Source organism: Amblyomma americanum, chromosome 8, assembly GCF_052857255.1.
Source record: "Amblyomma americanum isolate KBUSLIRL-KWMA chromosome 8, ASM5285725v1, whole genome shotgun sequence".
Taxonomy (NCBI): domain Eukaryota; kingdom Metazoa; phylum Arthropoda; class Arachnida; order Ixodida; family Ixodidae; genus Amblyomma; species Amblyomma americanum.
In genome coordinates, this window is record NC_135504.1 from 508,475 (window position 1) to 528,033 (window position 19,559).

Consider the following 19,559-nt stretch of genomic DNA (forward strand, 5'->3'; position numbering starts at 1 on the left):
TAAGGAAACAATTCAGTTTATTTGTTCTCAATTAACAGGTTTCGCTTTTTGTTCTCTCGTGCACATACATGAAAAAAAACACCATGCAGAAAACAAGAAAACGCACCACATGCGCACACACTTTGAAGCTCGCTTTGTTTTTACTTCTTTTAACTAAAAGAGAGCAAAAACACTGCTTACAAGAAGGATGGCTACGACTGAAGGTCAGTGCTGAGCAAACACGGCACTGCACAGCAAAAAAAAGACGCCACTTGACTGCACACCCTTCCAGCAAACTGCCATTGCAGTCCTAATGACAGAAGCCCATTCCAGCAGGCATCATAGCAAAGTGCCGTTCACTGACCTTTACCATGGGCAAAATTGGCAACCCCTAATAATGCACATCATCTACAGTGCTCTCTCTGAAATGGCAGCAATAGTGGCCAAGGCAAGATTTGTTCCTCGGGCTTATTCCCTGATGATGATGATTCGTAAGTAATCCGATAAACCAGTACAACACAACAGTCGATGAGGACTAAAACACAGAAAGTATCTCATCCATTGTACATAACTAAAAAAAAAATCAGATATTGTTGAGAAAATGTAGGCGGCAACTTTTGACGATTCCTTGATATGCTGAAAGGAACAAATGGGCTGTAGTGGTACCAGGAATGCTGCAACTTCATTTTCACAAAGCAAAAAACCTTTACCATGGCGATAAAGAATGTCTTTCAATATACAATCATAAAGAGCAGGGCTCTACATCTCACCTCTTTGTTCCGCGACATGTATATGTGTGACCACAAGTATTTACCATCGATAAAAAACAAAAAGTGCACACAAAAACAGAACAAACAATGGAAGACTCACTAAAGAGACCAGGCAGGGCAGCAATTGCAAGTGGTGCTCAAAGATTTTCAGGGGAAAAAAAAGTGTGTGCCACAGAAGGAAAGAAAAAAAAGGATTGAAAAGAGAAACGCCAGAGCAGCAGGCAGCCTGTGAATTCAGAAGGGTGGCTTTCCCCCTCAACCTCCATGTTAGGGTCCACAGCTGATGTGCGATCTTGGGCAACAGCCACAGAGACCATGTCTGCAGGTGAATACAAGCATGAGAGGTACTGTTCTCGGTAATAGCAATTGCAGTACAATGCATGCCAGCACAACATATGTGATCACACGACGTGGCCCATGACACCGCAGGATAGAAAACTGCTCCAAGCATCGGGCTGAAAGGTGCACTCGCAAAATCAGACTAAACAAACCAGAGTGCACTTTTTTGCAATAGCATAATCGCTTGACCACTTTTACTAGTCAAGCTTATGATGGGTGGCTTTGTACTTGTAGCAAATGGTAGACGACTTGTGGAGGGGGGTAAGCAGCGCTTGGCTCTTGGAGAGTGCCTTGTCTCCTATCAAGCAATTACCTTGTATGTGCCCCTTCCATGTGGCAAGAAGTGACTGAGGCAAAGGTTTTCAACAGCACAGAATTTGCAGGCATTTAGTGTATCTGCCTGGGTAACGCAACATGAGGTGTTACAGGGAGATTGCACACCAGGGGTTCCCTTGGAGACAGCTTGTCGACGACAAACTGCAAGTACGCTGCACTGATATCTAAGACTTCCAAAATGCCCTATATCAGTTCACCAATGCTTAAAAAAAACAGTGACTAAACTTCTGTGGTTTGCCAACTTGGAACATGATTGCCCTTCATCTAATTTGGTCTGCCTGCTGCCGCCGCGTTGCAACATGCGAAATTTACGGACTTGTATTCACCACAGCGCAGCGTGTGGAGCGCTCGAGCAACGCACTTCCCTGCATAAAAATCGACACCTCATTGCAGCTTCTAGCATTTAGAGGCAACACTTGAGTGGACGTAGTGCCACACGGACCTGCAAGGAAGATGGTGGGCTGCCTTACGGCTTGTTCTTATTGCACACTGCTCAATCGCTCTACACACGGGTGATGCAGGCTGTACCACTGATATCCGGAGTTCTTACTCATGACATCGCTCTCCCTCTACCAAGGATATGCCCTACTTGAAACTGCAATGCAAATCATTGAAGAGGACCAGCACCGTTTGCTCTCACAGCTGATGTCGCCACAAAAGCCTTGGTAGATCATGGCTTTGTCCCGCACATATACCACACAGCCCTAGGAGCTCTTGACAATCAGGGAGAAAACTCCTTCTGATGTGCGTCTCTTGTCAGTCTTCATTGGTAATGCTCCGCAAAATGCACTCTGTCGTCTGAACCCCTGCAGGCAGAGGACGTGTATATGCCAGATCTCGCTACCGGGCCACCTGTTGCTCCACCACCTGGGGCACTGGCGGCATTGGTGCATCTCCTCACGTCACTGCTAGTCTCTACAACTGCCCTTCCTGCCTCGACCATTGCCCGCCTGCAACTTTGTCGAGCCCTTACCAGCAGCAATGGTTGCGGACGGCCTGCTCCTGGACTGAGTGCTGTCTCCTGCGACTATGCCCGTCTCCCCCCGGCTGCTGGGGGGTGCTTTTCCTGAACAGCGGAGCTTTTTGACTGCGGGGGGGACCTACACAATCCCTTTCTCACGCTCGTCCTCCATGGTGTTTGCTGCATCCATCACAACATTGGATTTCTCTACCCACCTACCCCACTCCTCTGCACGCTGGGCTTGGCCCTGTGCTTCCCCCTACCCCAGGCAGTGATCCCGAGATAGGGGGGGAGTGAGAGACAAAGAGGGAAAGGCGGCTGACTAGACGACATAAAGCCCCTTCCTGCAATGCACACATCTGCTGAAACACAAAAAATGGGGGGCAGAAAAAAGGAGAAGAAGAAACGGCACCAGCTGCCTGCCTGACACTCACATCAATAACAATGAGATGCGGGGGTAAAACAAGAAAAAAAAAATGACAGCAAACAGAGGCATATTTATTTACACACACATGCACACCATTCTCACTAAAGGGATGGCAGAGACAAGGCAAAAACAAGGTCGATTTTCAAGACACTTTTGCACTTTGCAGCAACTAATGACCCGATAACAGCATTTAAAGAGCAGAAAAAAAAACGCGTCATGCCTAGCTTCACCCGAGGAGCCAGGTGCAAGCGAGAATGTGCCCAAGGTTAAGAAGAACCCTGTACTGCAGCACAGTCACTCATACAACTGCACCGCCTCGTACAATAACATTAACACTATGTACACAGTTCTATGCTACGGAGAATGCACAAATGAGGGGGAAAAAAAAAAAGTAACGAAAAAGACGCAAAATATGGGTTTTTGGGCATGCACTGTATGAATCAGCCTGAGAGTCTGTCACTGAGGGCTCCTGCGTTGCCAAGATTGCGGACTCCGGATGTTTTGCGCTTTGCTTTTCGAGACCACTGTTATATGCAGCTCCTATGCAAGGGCACCATGTGCAATGCAACACGAAAAGAAAGAATTTAGAGATATGTTTGGGTAATGCGAACATATTCTTCTTGCGAGGCGCCCCTGGTGACATGGAGACAAAATGTGCATCACAGTTCAAAGGTTGTAAATAAAGTAATCTTGGAGCAGGCTCACCACTTTAGTAACGGTGAAGAGGCGGTTTTGTTTTTGAACCTTTCTAATGCTGCACCTAATGGCTAAATTGCGATGCTTTTGCACTACTAGTCGGAACTTGGCTGCGCTCTCACTAGGTGGCAGCACAACTGCAGCATTTTCTGTAACACACGAGGTATCTAATGAGCAACCAACAAGCCTGTGCATTATGCAAAAAGTAAAATGAGAAATTCTACTTCAAGAGCAAATAGGCAAGCAGCCGTGGCCAACCTGCCAAGCAGCGAGACAGAAATCACACCAACACTAAATCAAAGCAGCTGAATTTCATTTAAAGGGTTTGTGACAAAAGTAACCGGGCAACAGTGGTTTGTTTCTAGCCACGTAGCGACAGACAGGAAAATTTTATTTCTGCGAGTTTTAGAACCTGCTGGGTACCTGGGCCACTGCATGGTCCCGCACTGCATCAGGTTGGTCATATTGGGAGCCCTTAAGCTCTGAAACTGTGTAATGTGTACCCTTGACCTATCATTCTGACAACTTTTGGTCTTCAGCAGTGCCGTAAACGCTCCGTTATACTGTTCAGAAGCAAATGCTTGGTTACTTTTGGCCAACGAGGTACAAGTGCATATACCCAACACTGACTGTGACTCCAAATTTAACAGTGTTCAAGTTACCCAAGTCATCACACGTACGCACAGCAGCACGTGACACAAAGCACTGGCCTAGCATAGCAGCCCTTTTTGCGACTGTCTCATTTCAGTGATGTCCTCAATGAATCAAGTGTGGAAGGTGTCCACTACGTTCAGCTCGAGACGACGGCCTTGAATACAGAAGAATGGACAAAAAGCATTCTGCATCAAGCTCAACACAGCGACTCAAAAAACAGGCACCAAGTTGCGCTCTTTGGCGCAGTCCAAGCTGGAATAGCCGCAGCTCCTCGCGGCAAGTTGCTCCACTGACTGCTGCATCTATTCACATAATGGATGCATCAGCTATGTTGTTTGCAGATACAAACTTTTCACAATATATATTACCTGATCTCACGATTCACCCCCAAAATATCTGCAGTTTTAAAATCCCCCTTTCTTTTACTGAGGGGCTAAAAAGGTGCATTCATTATGTGAGTGACAGTAATTCGGAGTTCTTCCCTCCATAACTAATCTTAAAGTGCGGCTGCCAGGTGCTGCACTGCAACAGCAGCTCACTTCTTTCTGTGCAAAGCAGCAATGGTAGCAGCAGTAGTGGTGACCACCTGTGGTCAGCACACACTGCGTAGGTCGCCAAGGCTGTATGTACCACTCGAAAAACCAAAAGGCGGTGAGCAGCGAACGCCAACGATCATGTAGGGTATGCACACATGCACGAGTTGGAAGAGCTGGATGCGCTGCTGTTTGTGCAGCTGGTGTGCCGCAGCACCACCCTCGCTGGCGCCTGCAGCAAGCATCACTGGCCCGTTTGATTGCACTTGGGGCTGCAGAGCACCGCTCCATCTTTGACTGAGAGAGCGCTGCTGTGTTTCTTTTTTCCCCTCTCCAAGCAGGGACACACCCCATGGCTGACTTGTGCATCTCTTACAGCACAACACTCTGAGGTTCTTCACTGTGGACCACAGCATGTTGCAGGGGAGAGACTACACGAGGTTTCACCTCCTGAAGGTTTCAGTAACAGAGTTTCTGCTCGCTAGTAGCCCATCAACGACAAGGTGCACAGACTGAAGCCATGCAGTTCCCCCAAGTGCACTCACAGACTGTCACCACCAGTGAAAAAAAAAAAAAAAAGCTTTTCGTTTTTTTTCTCCCCTTAGCTGAGAAAGACACCACTGGTCCCAGCAAAAGTCTGGGACACCAGAGTAGGCAGCCAACGCATTGTGAGGAATTTTGCACTCCACCACAGCTAAACTAGGGAACCGAGAAACACTACAGCACCCTGTTTTGTGGCTGTCTGGCATCCATCCAAAAGGAGCCTTTTTCGGTCAGTCCACTGGCTGGCATTGTAGAATGGACTGAGGAAAAAAAATAAAAGGAGAAGGAAAAGAGGACACGGTAGCAGCAGCAGCAGCAGCAATGGCGGCTCTGGCCGGGTACAGGGGGGGGTGGTATCTGTGCCTTGTGGTGGGTGGCACACTACGTGTGGTAGGGCACCACATAGGTGGCAGGGAAGTAGCCGCGGCGCGAGCCAATTTCGCCTTCCCACCAGTTGGCATCCGAGCGGTCGTGCACGTTGATGATGTCACCGCGGCGGAACTCGAGCTCACCCGACTCCTGTGGCTGGAAGTCGTACATTGCCTGTACCAAGCACTGCGTGGGAAAGGAACAGGACATACAGTCAGAGCGATCGGCTGCATTACCAAGCAAACAACAGTACTCACAACCAAAGACAGGCCTACAAGACCCATGGCTCAGGACAGGTGGTGAAGAACCTCAAGGAGTGATATCCAGCAAGTAACATTTGTTAAAAGCAACACATGAGCATATGGCTAACGACACAATTTGTGCCACTTATATGTCGTTGATAAGGTCTGTAACTTCCTGCACTGCAAAATTCTAAACTCGGAGGATGCAGAATAAAGGATCTGTGAAATTCCGTGAACAAAGGATTAAGAATCTGCAAAATTCCGTGGGAAGCACGAGACGCATGAAAGAAACGGGCAAGTTTATTTTTTAAGCATGCTGCAGAGGTACTTCTTTTAAAATTGAAGGTGGCTCTTGTAATGTGGTACAATGTTTTCCAGTTACAGATCACCTGTGTGCCAACACAGTGACAGAGCAATGCAAGTCTTCGATTCCAGCCAAGATCTTCGTCTTAGTAGTCCTGCTTGGAAGAAACTGCGTGAGGTTTTCAGTCCTCTAGCAGTTTGTCACTCAGTAGCTGCAACTGGCAATTCCTGACCGATTCCTGACATGCTTGCAAACTGCCAACATTTTTAAATAAGGGAGTACTTACTCCTGGCATCTACCCCAGCACAGCCAAATGGCTACAAAGGAAAGCTATTCACAGAAACTTGGTAGCTAAAGAAAAATTCGTCCGGGTTTGAACCCAGGACCACCACTGCACCAGAGCAGTTGCTGTGCCGAGCTAACCAAGAGGGCAAGAGCGAATTGATCAATCTAAGCATCTGCCAACATTTTTGCTGGTAGAAACTTGATCTGCAAAGGATCCTGCTTGAGCTTATGTTACAATAGTAACATTTCTTTTCAAATTTCCTTGCGGTCTGAAACTCACCCTCCTGTTATATTCATGAAAATAAGGTCATTTTTCCACTGTTCTGTCGTTGCTACTGATGCTCGTAAAAACAACTGCGTCAAAAAAATGAGAATTTAGCTGCCAACATAAAAATGCGCAAAAGTTGCTTAAATCCACAATTTTTCCGCGAAATCGGAGAATCGCGGGAAACTAGGAGCCTTAGCTACAGTAGGACCTTGCTGTGGTGAAAATTCTGATAGAGTAAAGTGAAGCCACAGTCCTGTTCTGCCTTCCATAGAGTGTACGTTTTCATTTTTTAGTTTGTAGTAAACATTAAAAAAAAAACTGGTGTAGAAAAGAGTGTCCGGCCATGGTGGCATACTTCATGCAGAATGTGCGATGTCTTCTAAGACCGCAAGGCCTACACACGGAGGCAAATCGTTACCAAAGACGTCTATTAGAACTGCGCGATGGTTTAACCACTAGGCTCATGAGCTGCAAGGAGAAAACAACTTTTCGAAGGTCTTTGAGCCACGAAAAAAAAAAGAAGGCTGAGAGACAGTGTAGAGAGGAAGGCAAGGCCAATGTTTGCAGTGCCAAGCTTGGAAGGTTTCCCTGAGGCTGCAGAAGACAACACGGAATCAGACTCTTGTTACATTCGTGGCCGCACTGTATTTGTGCAAATGCAGTAGTTTCACCAGAAGTAAATGAAATAAAAAATGTGATAGCACATAACTAAAATACACAATTTTCACATAAAAGAGCAGGATGGAAGGGTGCTTCTTTGATAAACCAACACTTTCTGTGTTTACTCTAAAGTAGCCACTTTAGAGAGCATCCTCACAGCCATGCCATCACCAACAACTGATAGACCCTCATATAATAGATTTTTTGCCCGTCAAAGTTACTTTGCTTTAGGGGGGGGTTTGCAATTTGTGCAGCTTACTGGTATGTGGCTGACAAGGCTGTGGGCGCTGCTCATCTTACGAGATGCATGTTCTTGTAGGCTACAATCCACTGGGTAGGACTGTGTGGAGGGATGCAGATGTCCTCGTTTCCTTTTCAGAAAAGGAGGAGTGGTAATCCTATGACACCTGCCTTTTCGCCAGCAGGCATGATGCACACTGCCTTACGTAGCTGCCGTTATCAGCATTACTGGTCACGCGTCCGCGTGCTGCGGCTACTGGCCTGACACGGTGCACGCTGTCATGGCACAGCACAGATAACAATTTATGGGGATCTTCCCAAGTGCAAGTTGAAACCTCACTTTCTTGACCCTCATGGAACGAAGATAACAGTTCTCAGGTACGAGCAGGGTTTTCCTCACCAGCTTGGCTTTGCAACCGCGCTTCAGATATGTCTGCAAGGATGGCTGAAAGCACCAGCTGTTGCACCAATATCGCAAATATGTATGTACATGAACACTGTAAGCAAGGCAATGGCTGCAACAGGTCTAGTTCAGACAGACACAAACAGGTAACGTTCGTTTCTACTAACAAACAGCGCAGCTTCTCTATAGCCAATTAGAGCTCCAGTGGAAAATATATATATAACTCATAACGAGAAAAAGCCATATAATTTACACTTATTTTGTGAAGGAGTACACCCGTGCGAAGATAGCATCGTTAAGCAAAGCATCTGAAGTGTACTGACATTTAAGCAAGTCCCTTTCTAATTCCTGTTCTTTTTCATAAATTACGATTCTCCTCAATGTTCCTTTTCCTGCTAAACACACCAATTCGGGCTAATGCAGTTATCTGTAAATTCAGAAATGGATGCACTTTGCTCTCTTACCGATTGGATGCACTGTCTGAAAGTGAGCACTGGTGGCTGGACGGAGTTGCGCAGTTCGTACTCAAACCAAACTGGACCACAGGCACCTAATCACTCCAATCTTATCTAAAACAAACAGGTTTTTCTCGACATCATCTCAGAACACTTCAGGCCGTGGCTTTCCAGGTTAGTACAGTCGAGCCTCGACATAACAAGGTCATACTTGCAGCCACAAAATTTGTTAAACTATGAATTTCGTTAAGGTGACATTGTCACTCTTGCCAGGGGGGGTCCTGACCAGTTGAATACTTAAGTATAGTGGCCTTCCAAGAATGCACACTTGCGCAGTCACACAGTTCAAGCAAGTCCAGGTTCCCACAATGTCGCAGGAGATAGGAGCCTTCTAGGAATGCACACTGCACAGTCACACAGTTCAAGCACCTCCCAGTTCCCACAAAGGGAAGATGTTGCAGGACATAGCAGCCTTCCGAGAACGCACACTGCACAGTCACACAGTTTAATCATGTCCGGGTTCCCACAAAGGGAAGATGTGTTGCAGGAGGTAGCGGCCTTCCAAGAATGCGCAGCGCGCTGTCACAAGATTGAAGAGGTGCTGATGCAGGCATCTCCTGCCTTTTCAATGAAAAACCCTTCAATTATTTCCCACTCAATTTTGCTCTTTACCATCGCCAAAAGTTTTGTGTCCAATGGTCAAACATGTGTCCCCCAGACTCGTTCTGTACACTTGGGATGTGCCCACTTCCTCTTCCATTAAAGCAACACCTAGTCTGCCCGATGCATACTTTCCCACATACGAGGGGACACCACTTCGGAACAGCATTCAGTGTGCTGGCTAGAATGTCTCACCAAGTGTTTTTTTCGGGTAACCATTGAGCCTATTCTTGCTAACTTGCAAGGAGCAGAAAAACAATGTTTACATCATACCTGGCTGCAGCCTTTATGATGTTACAGTTTGTGCAGGTATGGGACAACTGCCACATGTTTCTTTTCCTTTGACTTGTTTTTATCTTCTGCAGCACAGCTTTGCAAAGGCCTGATACGAGGGTGGCCGGCAGAGTTCGTAACTCTTGGTCAGGGAAGCTTGAAGTGCACCAATAACAATAGCCCGCTTGACAGTTTTGAATACGCACTGTCGAAGGGGAGGAGGCCTTTCTTCGACCTGATGTTGTATGCCCAACACACATGCGCATCGTTGAAAACTAGCAATAGATCTAAACACTCGACCCTATTGTCTTTTGGCAATCCCCAGTTAAAGTTCATACCACCTGAGGAGGCTCGAAACACTTTGAAGATGTCAATGATGGCTTCATGTGTGCTGGTGGCCGCATCATTGTCTAACACAACAAGGTAGTCGTCCACGTACCTGTAGATCTTGATGATGTGCATGTCATTTAGGTGCTCCTGAACTGCACTGTTCATGGTGGCCAAGAAGATATCGGAAAGAACTGGGACGACTGATGACCCGATACAAATTCCTGATTTTTGTATCAGGAACCAGTCTCTAAATGTCACAACTGAGGATTGTTCCGTTTGTGTTTTGGAAGTTGACGGCGTCGGTCTCATCAATCCTTTGAAGCACAGCTTTGAACAAGCCTTCGTGAGGAATAGGATAAGAAAGGCCTTCAACGTCAAGCAAAAAAGCCGTCGCAGCCCCTGACAATCCTTTGCGTAGATCATTAAACACCGCTAACAAGCTGCGCACTTGAAATGGGTCTGCTCGCGCCAAACAGTTCAGACTGTCTCGCAAAAAATTCCCAACACGCTCTTGCCAAGTACCTTTTTCAGACACTATAGTTTGTAGCGGGCATTCGGGCTTATGAGTCTTGCTCGTGAAAAACATTTCGGGGCACCTTGACGAATTTTTCCACTTTTTTCATGAAGACTTCCAGATTGTATTTCTTCAATAAGCGAAGTGCAATCAACTTCTTCCTTGTCTCTCGTGACTTGAGAGTTTTGCAGTTCTTTTCTACGGCGCTCAGTGCCTTCTCGTTGAAAACCTCGAGTGTGGTGACATAACAACAAATCCGCCTTCATTGTCTGCCTGCAGCACAGTTAAGCTGTTCCCTTTCAGATATTTGGCAACTTTCCTTACGGGCGGACGTGCTTTCGGGTCTGTGCTCACATTCCTGATGCCACAGTCCACGCTGTCTCCGATGAGCTGTTCCTTGTCCTGGCCGCGAGAACGATTAGCCACCTCCCTAGCCATTTCCAGCATTCAAGGTGGTGTGGGTGTCAGCTAATAAGAGAACTTTGGCCAAGAATATCCTGGATGCCTTCAAGAATTTTGGCGCCCCCAAGAAGGGTGACCTGGTTTTGCAGAATACGTTTCCCCGTGCTCCGCGCAATCAAAGCAACAACATTTGGGTGCATGTTCACATGTGCTTTATATGTAGCTGCATCACAACAGCACTCTCAACCTAAAAGTGACCAAATGGTTCACCACAATGGCCTGCACTTATTTAATCCTGTTCGCCTTCCAGCTGATACATGCCACCCAGTTGTTGCCATGGGCTCAACAACTGCTAGGCAGACCACGTAAGAAGGGCAGTTCCGCACACCACAAGTTTTTTAGCTTGAACATGACAGTGCTGCAGGGGCAGCCTCCAGACACCAGCCTCTGTCACGTGTGTCATGGACGGCAGTATGACTGGCCAGATGGGCCACTCTTCGGTATTTGACGACCCTTCTTGGCAGTGACTGTCAATGGTAACTTGATCCCCGGGATCGGTGCCTGCATTCCATGTCTCCTGCAGCCCACCATCTTCATTTTTTCTTGCTGCAATACAGGCTATTAATATTCGCATCTAAATGTGGGTGGAAGAATGTTGCTTGTAGGTCTTCCTTCCACACTGTCACCAACCAGGGGTCTTGGAAAAAAAAATACATATATATATATATATATATATATATATATCCTTTTACCCTTCCCAACGATTCGGGGGAGAAAAGCAGATGATTTTGCAGGCCAACTGCATCAAGGTTGCAATTACAATTGTCGCCATCTTGTTGAATGGAATGGCCCAGGTGAGACACCGCCAGCTTTCTTCGGGCTTTACGATTATGCACTGCCCCAATCCCGAATCACAGCCACATCAGGCTATGCTTCCGTTTCCATCCATGGTCACCTCCACAGCTGCAACAGGAGCAACCCGAAAGTATGTACATGGGATGACACAACGCGTCTCTTATGCTGCTGCCTCAAACAGGCAGCAGTCCAACAGCTTGGCCGTTTCCTCACAACCTCTGCACTTCTTTCTGAATGGAGCACAGGACAGGTCTTTGGGCAGTGTTACGCCCCTCCTGCCTTCGACTAAAGCACCAAGCTCTGTGTCCGAGTAACCCAGTCGCAACATGGAACGCAACCAAGCAGACACAACACGAAGCAAGCGTTGCAGCAGACTCCTCAGTCTTGGTCCTTGCTCAAGTGAGGTGGCAACAGCTACAGTAAGCAACAGTTGGCTGGCGACAGCAACACAGCATGAAAATACCTGTGCCTTCCCATCTCGTCCGTTACGAGCCTGCTGAGCTGGTTCAATGTTTCCCGCTGGTGTCAGTAAACGCTGGTGCCTCGGCGGCGGTTGTTGGGTGACGCCCTGGGGACCTTCCTGTGTGTGTGTGGTGCCCCATGTTAGGTTGCATTCGGTGACCGCACAGACAGAGAGACAGCCCTGTGATGCTGATATGCATGTCAAGACAATTAATTAAGCTACGTGGCTGTGGCATCGGACGCTGATGAGCTGTGAACAAGGTGCCCCTTGTCCATCCAAATGCCCCAACCAAAACCTGCCTGCAGACCATGCTTCCACACAAGCATACTGCTTCCTTCCCAAGCTTCAGAAAGCAACACTGCAAAGGCTGTCATCACAACCCAGCCGAGGAGACAGTGCAGTCACTGCCTTAGAACACTGCAAACCGTGTTATGTCCATTGTCATCAAAGGGCTAGTGCCCAGTGTTTCTGCCCACATGACAAGTCTCGGACACATTCCAAGCACCCAAAACAGCAACGGGAAAAACCTGGGGTATATTTACATATTCTGTATTTGTACACAGTGTATACCACCGCCCTATCCTTTCTTTACCTCTCCCTGTCCTTTTTCTCACGCTAGCCACAGCTCAGGTTTCGATGACACATGCCGCAGCTAGCAACATCTTTTCCTTTCACTGTTATCTTTATTAACAACCAGCAATTATGACAATAAAGCCAATGGCAAAGGTATTCCCGACACATCCCATGCCAGTGACAGCATCTGTGAAATTGCAACCTTCACCAGAAAAATGATGCAACAACAAAACGACAAAAAAATCCAGTTGAGAATGCAGTGTATAAAAATCAGTTTCTGAGGAAGGAACAGGGCTGTGAGGTGCACAGCTTAAACCGGGCCACAATGTACAACTGTGAATTGGTTTGCCCATCAAATCTTAACCACAGACTTATCTGCATCTCAACCACAAAAAAAATGCAGCAATAAAAGAATGTAAGCTGCTCGGAGATAACAAAACTACGTAGTTAACAGGCGTTCAGCATGGGCACTTAAAAAGAAATAAGCACTTAGAAAAGCCTGACACCCAGTGAGCCAAGTCAATAAAGAATGCGCACATTCCCTACCTCTTCGGGGTGCATGTCACGAAGCTTGATGTCCTGCGAGCGGCTGACGGAGGCCGAACGGTGGTACTCAACCAGCTCATTCAGCGAGGCGAACTTCACCACCCACAGGAAGAACTTGCCCATTGTGTCCCGCAGCACCTGCATCCACCATTCAATCATGCATTAAACCAGACAGCGCTTGTCACTGGGCTAGTTAGATTAAAAAGATAACTAGAGACCGCTTCACGGTGCAAGCCATGTTCTGCAATTATTGCTGCGAGAAGCATGTCTGGTAACAGCGCCATTTTGCTCCCCAAGTCTCGCATGCGCACCACCCAAGTCACGTCTCCACACAAACTCCCAGCCGCACCAAGGCCCGTTTTGCATTCTCAGAAACCAACCTCAAGTCGAGGAGAGGAAAACTGAGGATGCCCTCAAGAATCTCGAGGTAGCACCAACGCTCCATGAGTGCGACATCACGTCGCATCATTTGCTCGCTGTGCGGACTTTGCTCCACCCATTGACGAGGCATGTGTATGATGCAGATCAAGATGTCAGCTGGGTGACGTTTGACTGTTTTACAAATACGACCGTGGCTATAGGCATTTGGCAACCCTGTTCACGACTCCAGAGCTGTAGCTGCTCATCCCACTAAGATGCGGGCACATTTCAAGTGAAACCCGAGGAATACTTGACAGCATGATTGCGACCTCTTATCCGCATGGTGCAGCAGTGGGGAAGCCGAGCACATCTGTGCTGCATGCATCAATGGCTTGCCCTCAGATGCCACCTAGGACCACTCAAGGGATGTTTACAGGCAAATGCATCTACGGTTTCCTGCTGGCATGAAAGGTCCTGCAACCACAGATATCCATTGGAAGTCTCAACTAAATCACAACATCTAAGACCGGATGTCTGTCTCTGCATGTCTGCTGCAGATATGGACAGTGTCTGCTATTACATTTTCACTGGAGAAACAAGGTGTACGTCCGAGGGCTGCATATTTCCCCAGGACATGTGTATGAACCTTCTTTTTTTTTTCTCGCGCAAAAAAAACTAGCATCGTTCGTTAATGTATACTGTGCAGATGGCTTTTTTTAAAACCCAAAAAGAATTTTTTGGGCTAGTTGGCTTGAAATTGCATTCACCCCAAATCGCGCACCTGCTTTCAAGAAACAATCGGTGACCGGGTGAGGCAATCCTACTTGCAGTGCAGGGAGTAGACGTGGGTGTTGCACAATTTCACAGCAGCTCAATTACTAGTATTATATCGAGAAAACCTCCACAAATGAGCTGAATTAAGCAATATCATATCCGCTTTGTTCTCAATGAAACCGTGTGCAAAGTCAAAATTTCAACGTGGTCAATAGAATCCATACCATCAGTCATCCAAGTGCAGTGCCATTGTCGGTTTGTTGTGTAGCGTGGAGCTGCTTCTGAGCTTTGTTATTAACATGCGTGGCTTCGTTAAGTCTGTGGAATAAAGTGATGCGTAACCTGATCTCTTTGAAAGATGTCCGTCAGATGCTCGTGCTGGAACGCTGCCGATTGTGTCCCAGTCTCTCGCCTCGCTGGCTCGTAGATTACGTGTACTAAGTATTCGTTGCTGGCGCTTCCAACGTGCCAATAAACCGCTCTACATTTGGTGGAGGTTGCTGTGTTCCCCTTTTCCCCATCACCGTGGACCTCCACAGCCGCACCATCCCGATGTCAACGACCAAGGCAAGTCAACAGCCCGCCGTCCCGTCGCAGCCAGTCACCTGCTCCGGTGCCATCCGGCAGCGGGACCCCGCTGTTTTCAGTGGCCACAGAGACCAGGATGTGGAAGATTGGCTGGAATCCTACGAACGGGTGAGCCGTCATAACAACTGGGACGACCGCGTCAAGCTTACCAATGTCATCTTCTACCTCAGTGATGTCGCGAACCTCTGGTTCCGCAACCACGAGGCCGACATCCCCACTTGGGCCGTTCTTAAGAGCACACTTTCGGAGGTTTTCGGCCGTCCCGCCGTGCGCAAACTGCGTGCTGAGCAAAGCTTGCGTGTCCGAGCTCAACACACGGACGAGACTTTCACCAGCTACACTGAAGATGTAGTTGGCCTCTGCAAGCGTGTTGATCCGGCTATGTCAGAGGCTGACAAGATAAAGCACATCTTGAAGGGTATCGATGACGATGCTTTTCAGATGTAGTTGGTGAAGAGTCCCACCACCGTTGCCTCGGTGTATATCCTGGGCCAAAGTTTCGACGAGTTGCGCTAGCAACGTCTTTGCGCTCGTCGGCTTCCCCCGCCTGCCGACATCTCCGGCCTGGCCATTGACCACGATTTACTTATTACCATCAAAGACTTCGTGCGGGACAAGGTCGCCCGGCAGCTCTCGCTCCTATCTCGCCAACACCAGTCACCGCCCGCCCTCAGTGCCGAGATCCGGCACGCCATCACACAGGAGGTCGCCGATGCACTCCCTACTCTTCGGCAACCAGCTTCCTTGGCTCCACAGGCTCCGATCCCGCCAACCCCTGTTGCTGCCCCGTTGAGCTACGGCCCTCCAGTTTCCGTGCCGCCTGCCCCCGCTCCCGCCCCTCTCACATATGCTGAAGCTGTCACACGACCACCGTGACCGCAGGCTTATGCGTACGTTCCTCCAGCGGTGCCTGCGCCTGTTGCTCCACGAAACCGCTTCACGCCCGCTACCTACAACCCTTGGCGCACAGCTGACAATAGACCGATATGCTACACCTGCGGTCTTCCGGGCCACGTCGCGCGCCTCTGTCAACGCACTCTTCATGCGCCTGTCCACCCTCTGCCGGACTACCCCGGTGTAGACCGCACCTTTCGCCCACCTTTCGGACCACCACCTCAGGGAATCTCTCCTGACCGTGAGCTCGGTCGCCAGCCCTCCGTTTCCCACCGCTCACCTTCCCTTCGCCGCCGCTCACTGTCACCCATGAGGCGTCGCAACGACCCCACCGGTTCGGAAAACTAGCAGCCGCAGTTCCTGGGGCACGAACTGCGCACTCCTAGCCCTGCTTAAGTCCTCGCCTTTCTGCGCCGAATCTTCTTGATGTGTTTGTAGACGGTGTCAAGACACTTGCGCTTGTGGACACTGGAGCCACCGTTTCTGTAATTCACGAAAACTTCTGCCGCTCGCTTTGCAAAGTCACCACCCCATCTTCTGGACTCTCACCCCGTACAGCCAACGCCGAGCCCGTTCATCCTTCTGCCGCTTGCACAGCGCACGCGTCGTCATCGCCGATGTTTTATATGTTGTCGAATTTTTAGTCCTCCCTGCAAGCTCCCATGACGTCATCCTTGGATGGGATTTTCTATCCCTCCACAATGCCGTTATTGACTGTGCCCGTGCGCATGTTGTCTTCTCTCCGCTCTGCGATGCGCCCTTCGACGAGCCTCCGATTCGCCATGCTGCTAAGCTTGTTGTCGCTGAGGACACTGACATACCCCCCCACAATGCCGTGCTCGTCCCTGTTTGCGCCGCCTCTGTTTCTGACGCCACTGTTCTCTTCACACCTTCGCCCATCCTTGCCTCTCGCCGACACGTTACCTCTTCCCTTCGCCGTCGACATTTACCACGGTGCTGCCGCCATCCTCGTCTCTAACACCTCATTCTCCGCGCTCTCCCTGCTCCATGGCAAGTGCCTCGGCCATTTTGAAACTGCCGACTTGATCTCTTCCTTGGACACTGATGTGACCTCCTCCAGTGCCGACGTCGCTGCCCTCACCCCATCATGTTGCGCTACTCCAGATCACCCGCTGTCTTCGGACATTTTCGATCGCTCCAGCGACCGTGCTCTCGACACGGCTCACCGCGCGCAGCTCCTTGCCCTGCTCAACCAGTTTCGCTCATCGTTTGACTACCAGTCCACTTCTTTGGGCCGTGCGACCACTGTCGAGCACCACATTGACACCGGCACGCATGCTCCTCTCCACCAGCGCCCCTTCCGTGTGTCGCCTCCTGAGCGCCGCGCCATAACTGAGCAAGCTGACGACATGCTACAACGCGGCATTATTCAACCATCCACCAGTCCTTGGTCATCGCCAGTCGTCCTGGTGAAAAAGAAGGATGGCTTGATACGATTTTGTGTGGGCTATCACCGGCTTAACAAAATTACGAGCAAGTCTACTTGCTACCACGTATTGATGATGCCCTTGACTGCTTGCAAGGCGCCGAGTTCTCCTCCCTAGATCTCCGGTCCGGCTATTGGCAAGTCCCAATGGCTGAGTCCGACCGTCCTAAAACGGCGTTCGTCACCCCTGACGAACTGTATGAGTCCAACGTGATGCCATTCGGCCTGTGTAACGCTCCCGCAACGTTTGAACGACTGATGGACAACATCTTGCACGGCCTGAAGTGGAACGTTTGTCTCTGCTATTTAGATGATGTTGTCGTGTTTTCGCCCTATTTTCCTAAGCATCTCAAGCGCTTGCACCAGGTACTGAACTGCCTCACCAGTGCTGGTCTTCAACTTAATCTCAAAAAATGTCAGTTTGGCGCCCGGCAGCTGACAATACTCGGTCACCTCGTCTCCAAAGACGGCGTCCTGCCAGATCCTGACAAACTCCGTGCTGTAGCTGACTTCCCTAAACTGACATCTACAAAACAGGTGTGCCGATTTGTGGGTCTCTGCTCCTATTTTCGGCGATTTGTCCCCAATTTCGCCTCTATCGTCGCACCCCTTAGGAAACTTCTTAATGGTCCCGCCGATCTGTCTACGTGGGACTCGGCCTGCGACGACGCTTTTGCTGCGCTCCATCGTTTTCTAACCTCACCACCTATCCTTCAACACTACGACCCCAGTGCTCCTACTGAGGTGCACACCGACGCAAGCGGAATCGGCCTCGGTGCTGTCCTTGCCAAGCGCAAGCCAGAATTTGATGAATACGTCGTTGCGTATGCCAGCCATGCCCTCAGCAAAGATGAGTAGAACTACTCCGTGACGGAAAAGGAGTGTCTCGCCGTAGTGTGGGCTCTAACAAAATTCCGCCCATACTTATATGGCCGCCAGTTCACCGTCGTCACTGACCACCACGCCTTGTGCTGGTTGGCCTCACTCAAAGATCCCTCAGGGCGCCTTGGCAGCTGGGCCCCCCGTCTTCAGGAATTCGATATTACCGTAGTTTATCGGCCGGGCCGCAAGCACTCCAACGCAGACGCCTTGTCACACTCGCTACTGCCCTCTCCTGCGCCATCTTCGCCAATATCTGATTCCGTACTCACAGCGCTCACTGCCATGGACATGCCCCTTCAACAATGCCAAGATCCATGGATTTCATCCTTGCTCAACGTACTTCGTGCACCCTCTACGGCCTCCTTCCCTCGAGCCCTTCGTCGCCAAGCTTCCCATTTTGCACTCCGCGGCGATCTTCTGTACCGCCGTAACTAACGTCCAGACGGCCGAAAGTGGCTTCTCCGATCTCTCTCCGACATCTCCGATCTGAGATTTGTGAACACCACCATGCCGACCCTCAGAGTGCTCACGCTGGCTCGCTGAAAACGTACGAGCGACTACGTCAGAGGTACTATTGGCGGGGCATGTACAACTTCGTTCGTCGCTATGTTCACTCCTGCACTGCTGTCAGCAGCGGAAGTCGACGCCTCGACCTTCGACTGCTCCGTTACAACCAATACCATGTTTGGCTCGCCCTTTCGATCGTGTGGGCATCGACCTACGGTATATGGGCCACTGCCCTTCACCACCGCTGGGAATCGCTGGATCATAGTCGCCATGGACCACCTCAAACGGTATGCTGAAACCGCTGCCCTACCTGCGTCTACTGCCCGCGATGTAGCCTTATTCCTTCTTCATCACTTTGTCCTGCGTCACGGCGCTCCTCAAGAACTTCTCGGTGACCGCAGCCACGTTTTCTTGTCTGAAGTTCTTCGAGAGCTTCTCGCTGCATGCCACACAGTCCACCGCACCACTACTGCTTACCACCCTCAAACCAACGGCCTCACCGAACGATTCAACCGGACTCTTGGGGACATGATCGCCATGTACATTCGCTCCGACAACTCTAATTGGGATCAGGTTCTTCCGTTCGTCACCTATGCATGTAACACCGCCTCTCAAGCAACCACCGGCTTTTCCCCTTTCTTTCTTTTGGTTTGGTTTATGGGGGTTTAAGGTCCCAAAGCGACTCAGGCTATGAGGGACGCCGTAGTGAAGGGCTCCGGAGATTTCGGCCACCTGGGGTTCTTTAACGTGCACTGACATCGCACAGTACACGGGCCTCTAGAATTTCGCCTCCATCGAAATTCGACCGCCGCGGCCGGGATCGAACCCGCGTCTTTCGGGCCAGCAGCCGAGCGCCATAACCACTAAGCCACCGCGGCGGCTCTTTCTTTCTTTTATTCTGGCGCAAACCTTCTTGTATGTTGGATACAATCCTTCCCTACAACCCCGACAACTTAGAATATACTTCCCTTTCTGACATTACCCGCCAAGCTAAGCAGTGCCACCAGTTGGCTCGCTCCTTCACCGC

At 49.5% G+C, this 19,559-nt stretch overlaps 1 protein-coding gene across 2 annotated transcripts in view; it reads right to left on the reverse strand.

Moving 5' to 3' along the window:
* drk (growth factor receptor-bound protein 2 drk) overlaps positions 1–19,559 on the reverse strand; it is a 36,985-nt gene continuing 17,426 nt past the window's right edge. Inside the window, exons 4-6 of one of the 2 annotated variants that reach the window (XM_077633583.1) lie at positions 13,081–13,218; positions 11,962–12,078; positions 1–5,793 (exon numbers count right to left, since the gene is read on the reverse strand). In XM_077633583.1, the coding sequence (XP_077489709.1) occupies positions 5,620–5,793; positions 11,962–12,078; positions 13,081–13,218 (429 nt within the window). In that variant the 3' untranslated portion in view covers positions 1–5,619. The remainder of the gene's footprint in view (positions 5,794–11,961; positions 12,079–13,080; positions 13,219–19,559) is intronic. The other variant, XM_077633584.1, reaches the window with a different exon arrangement.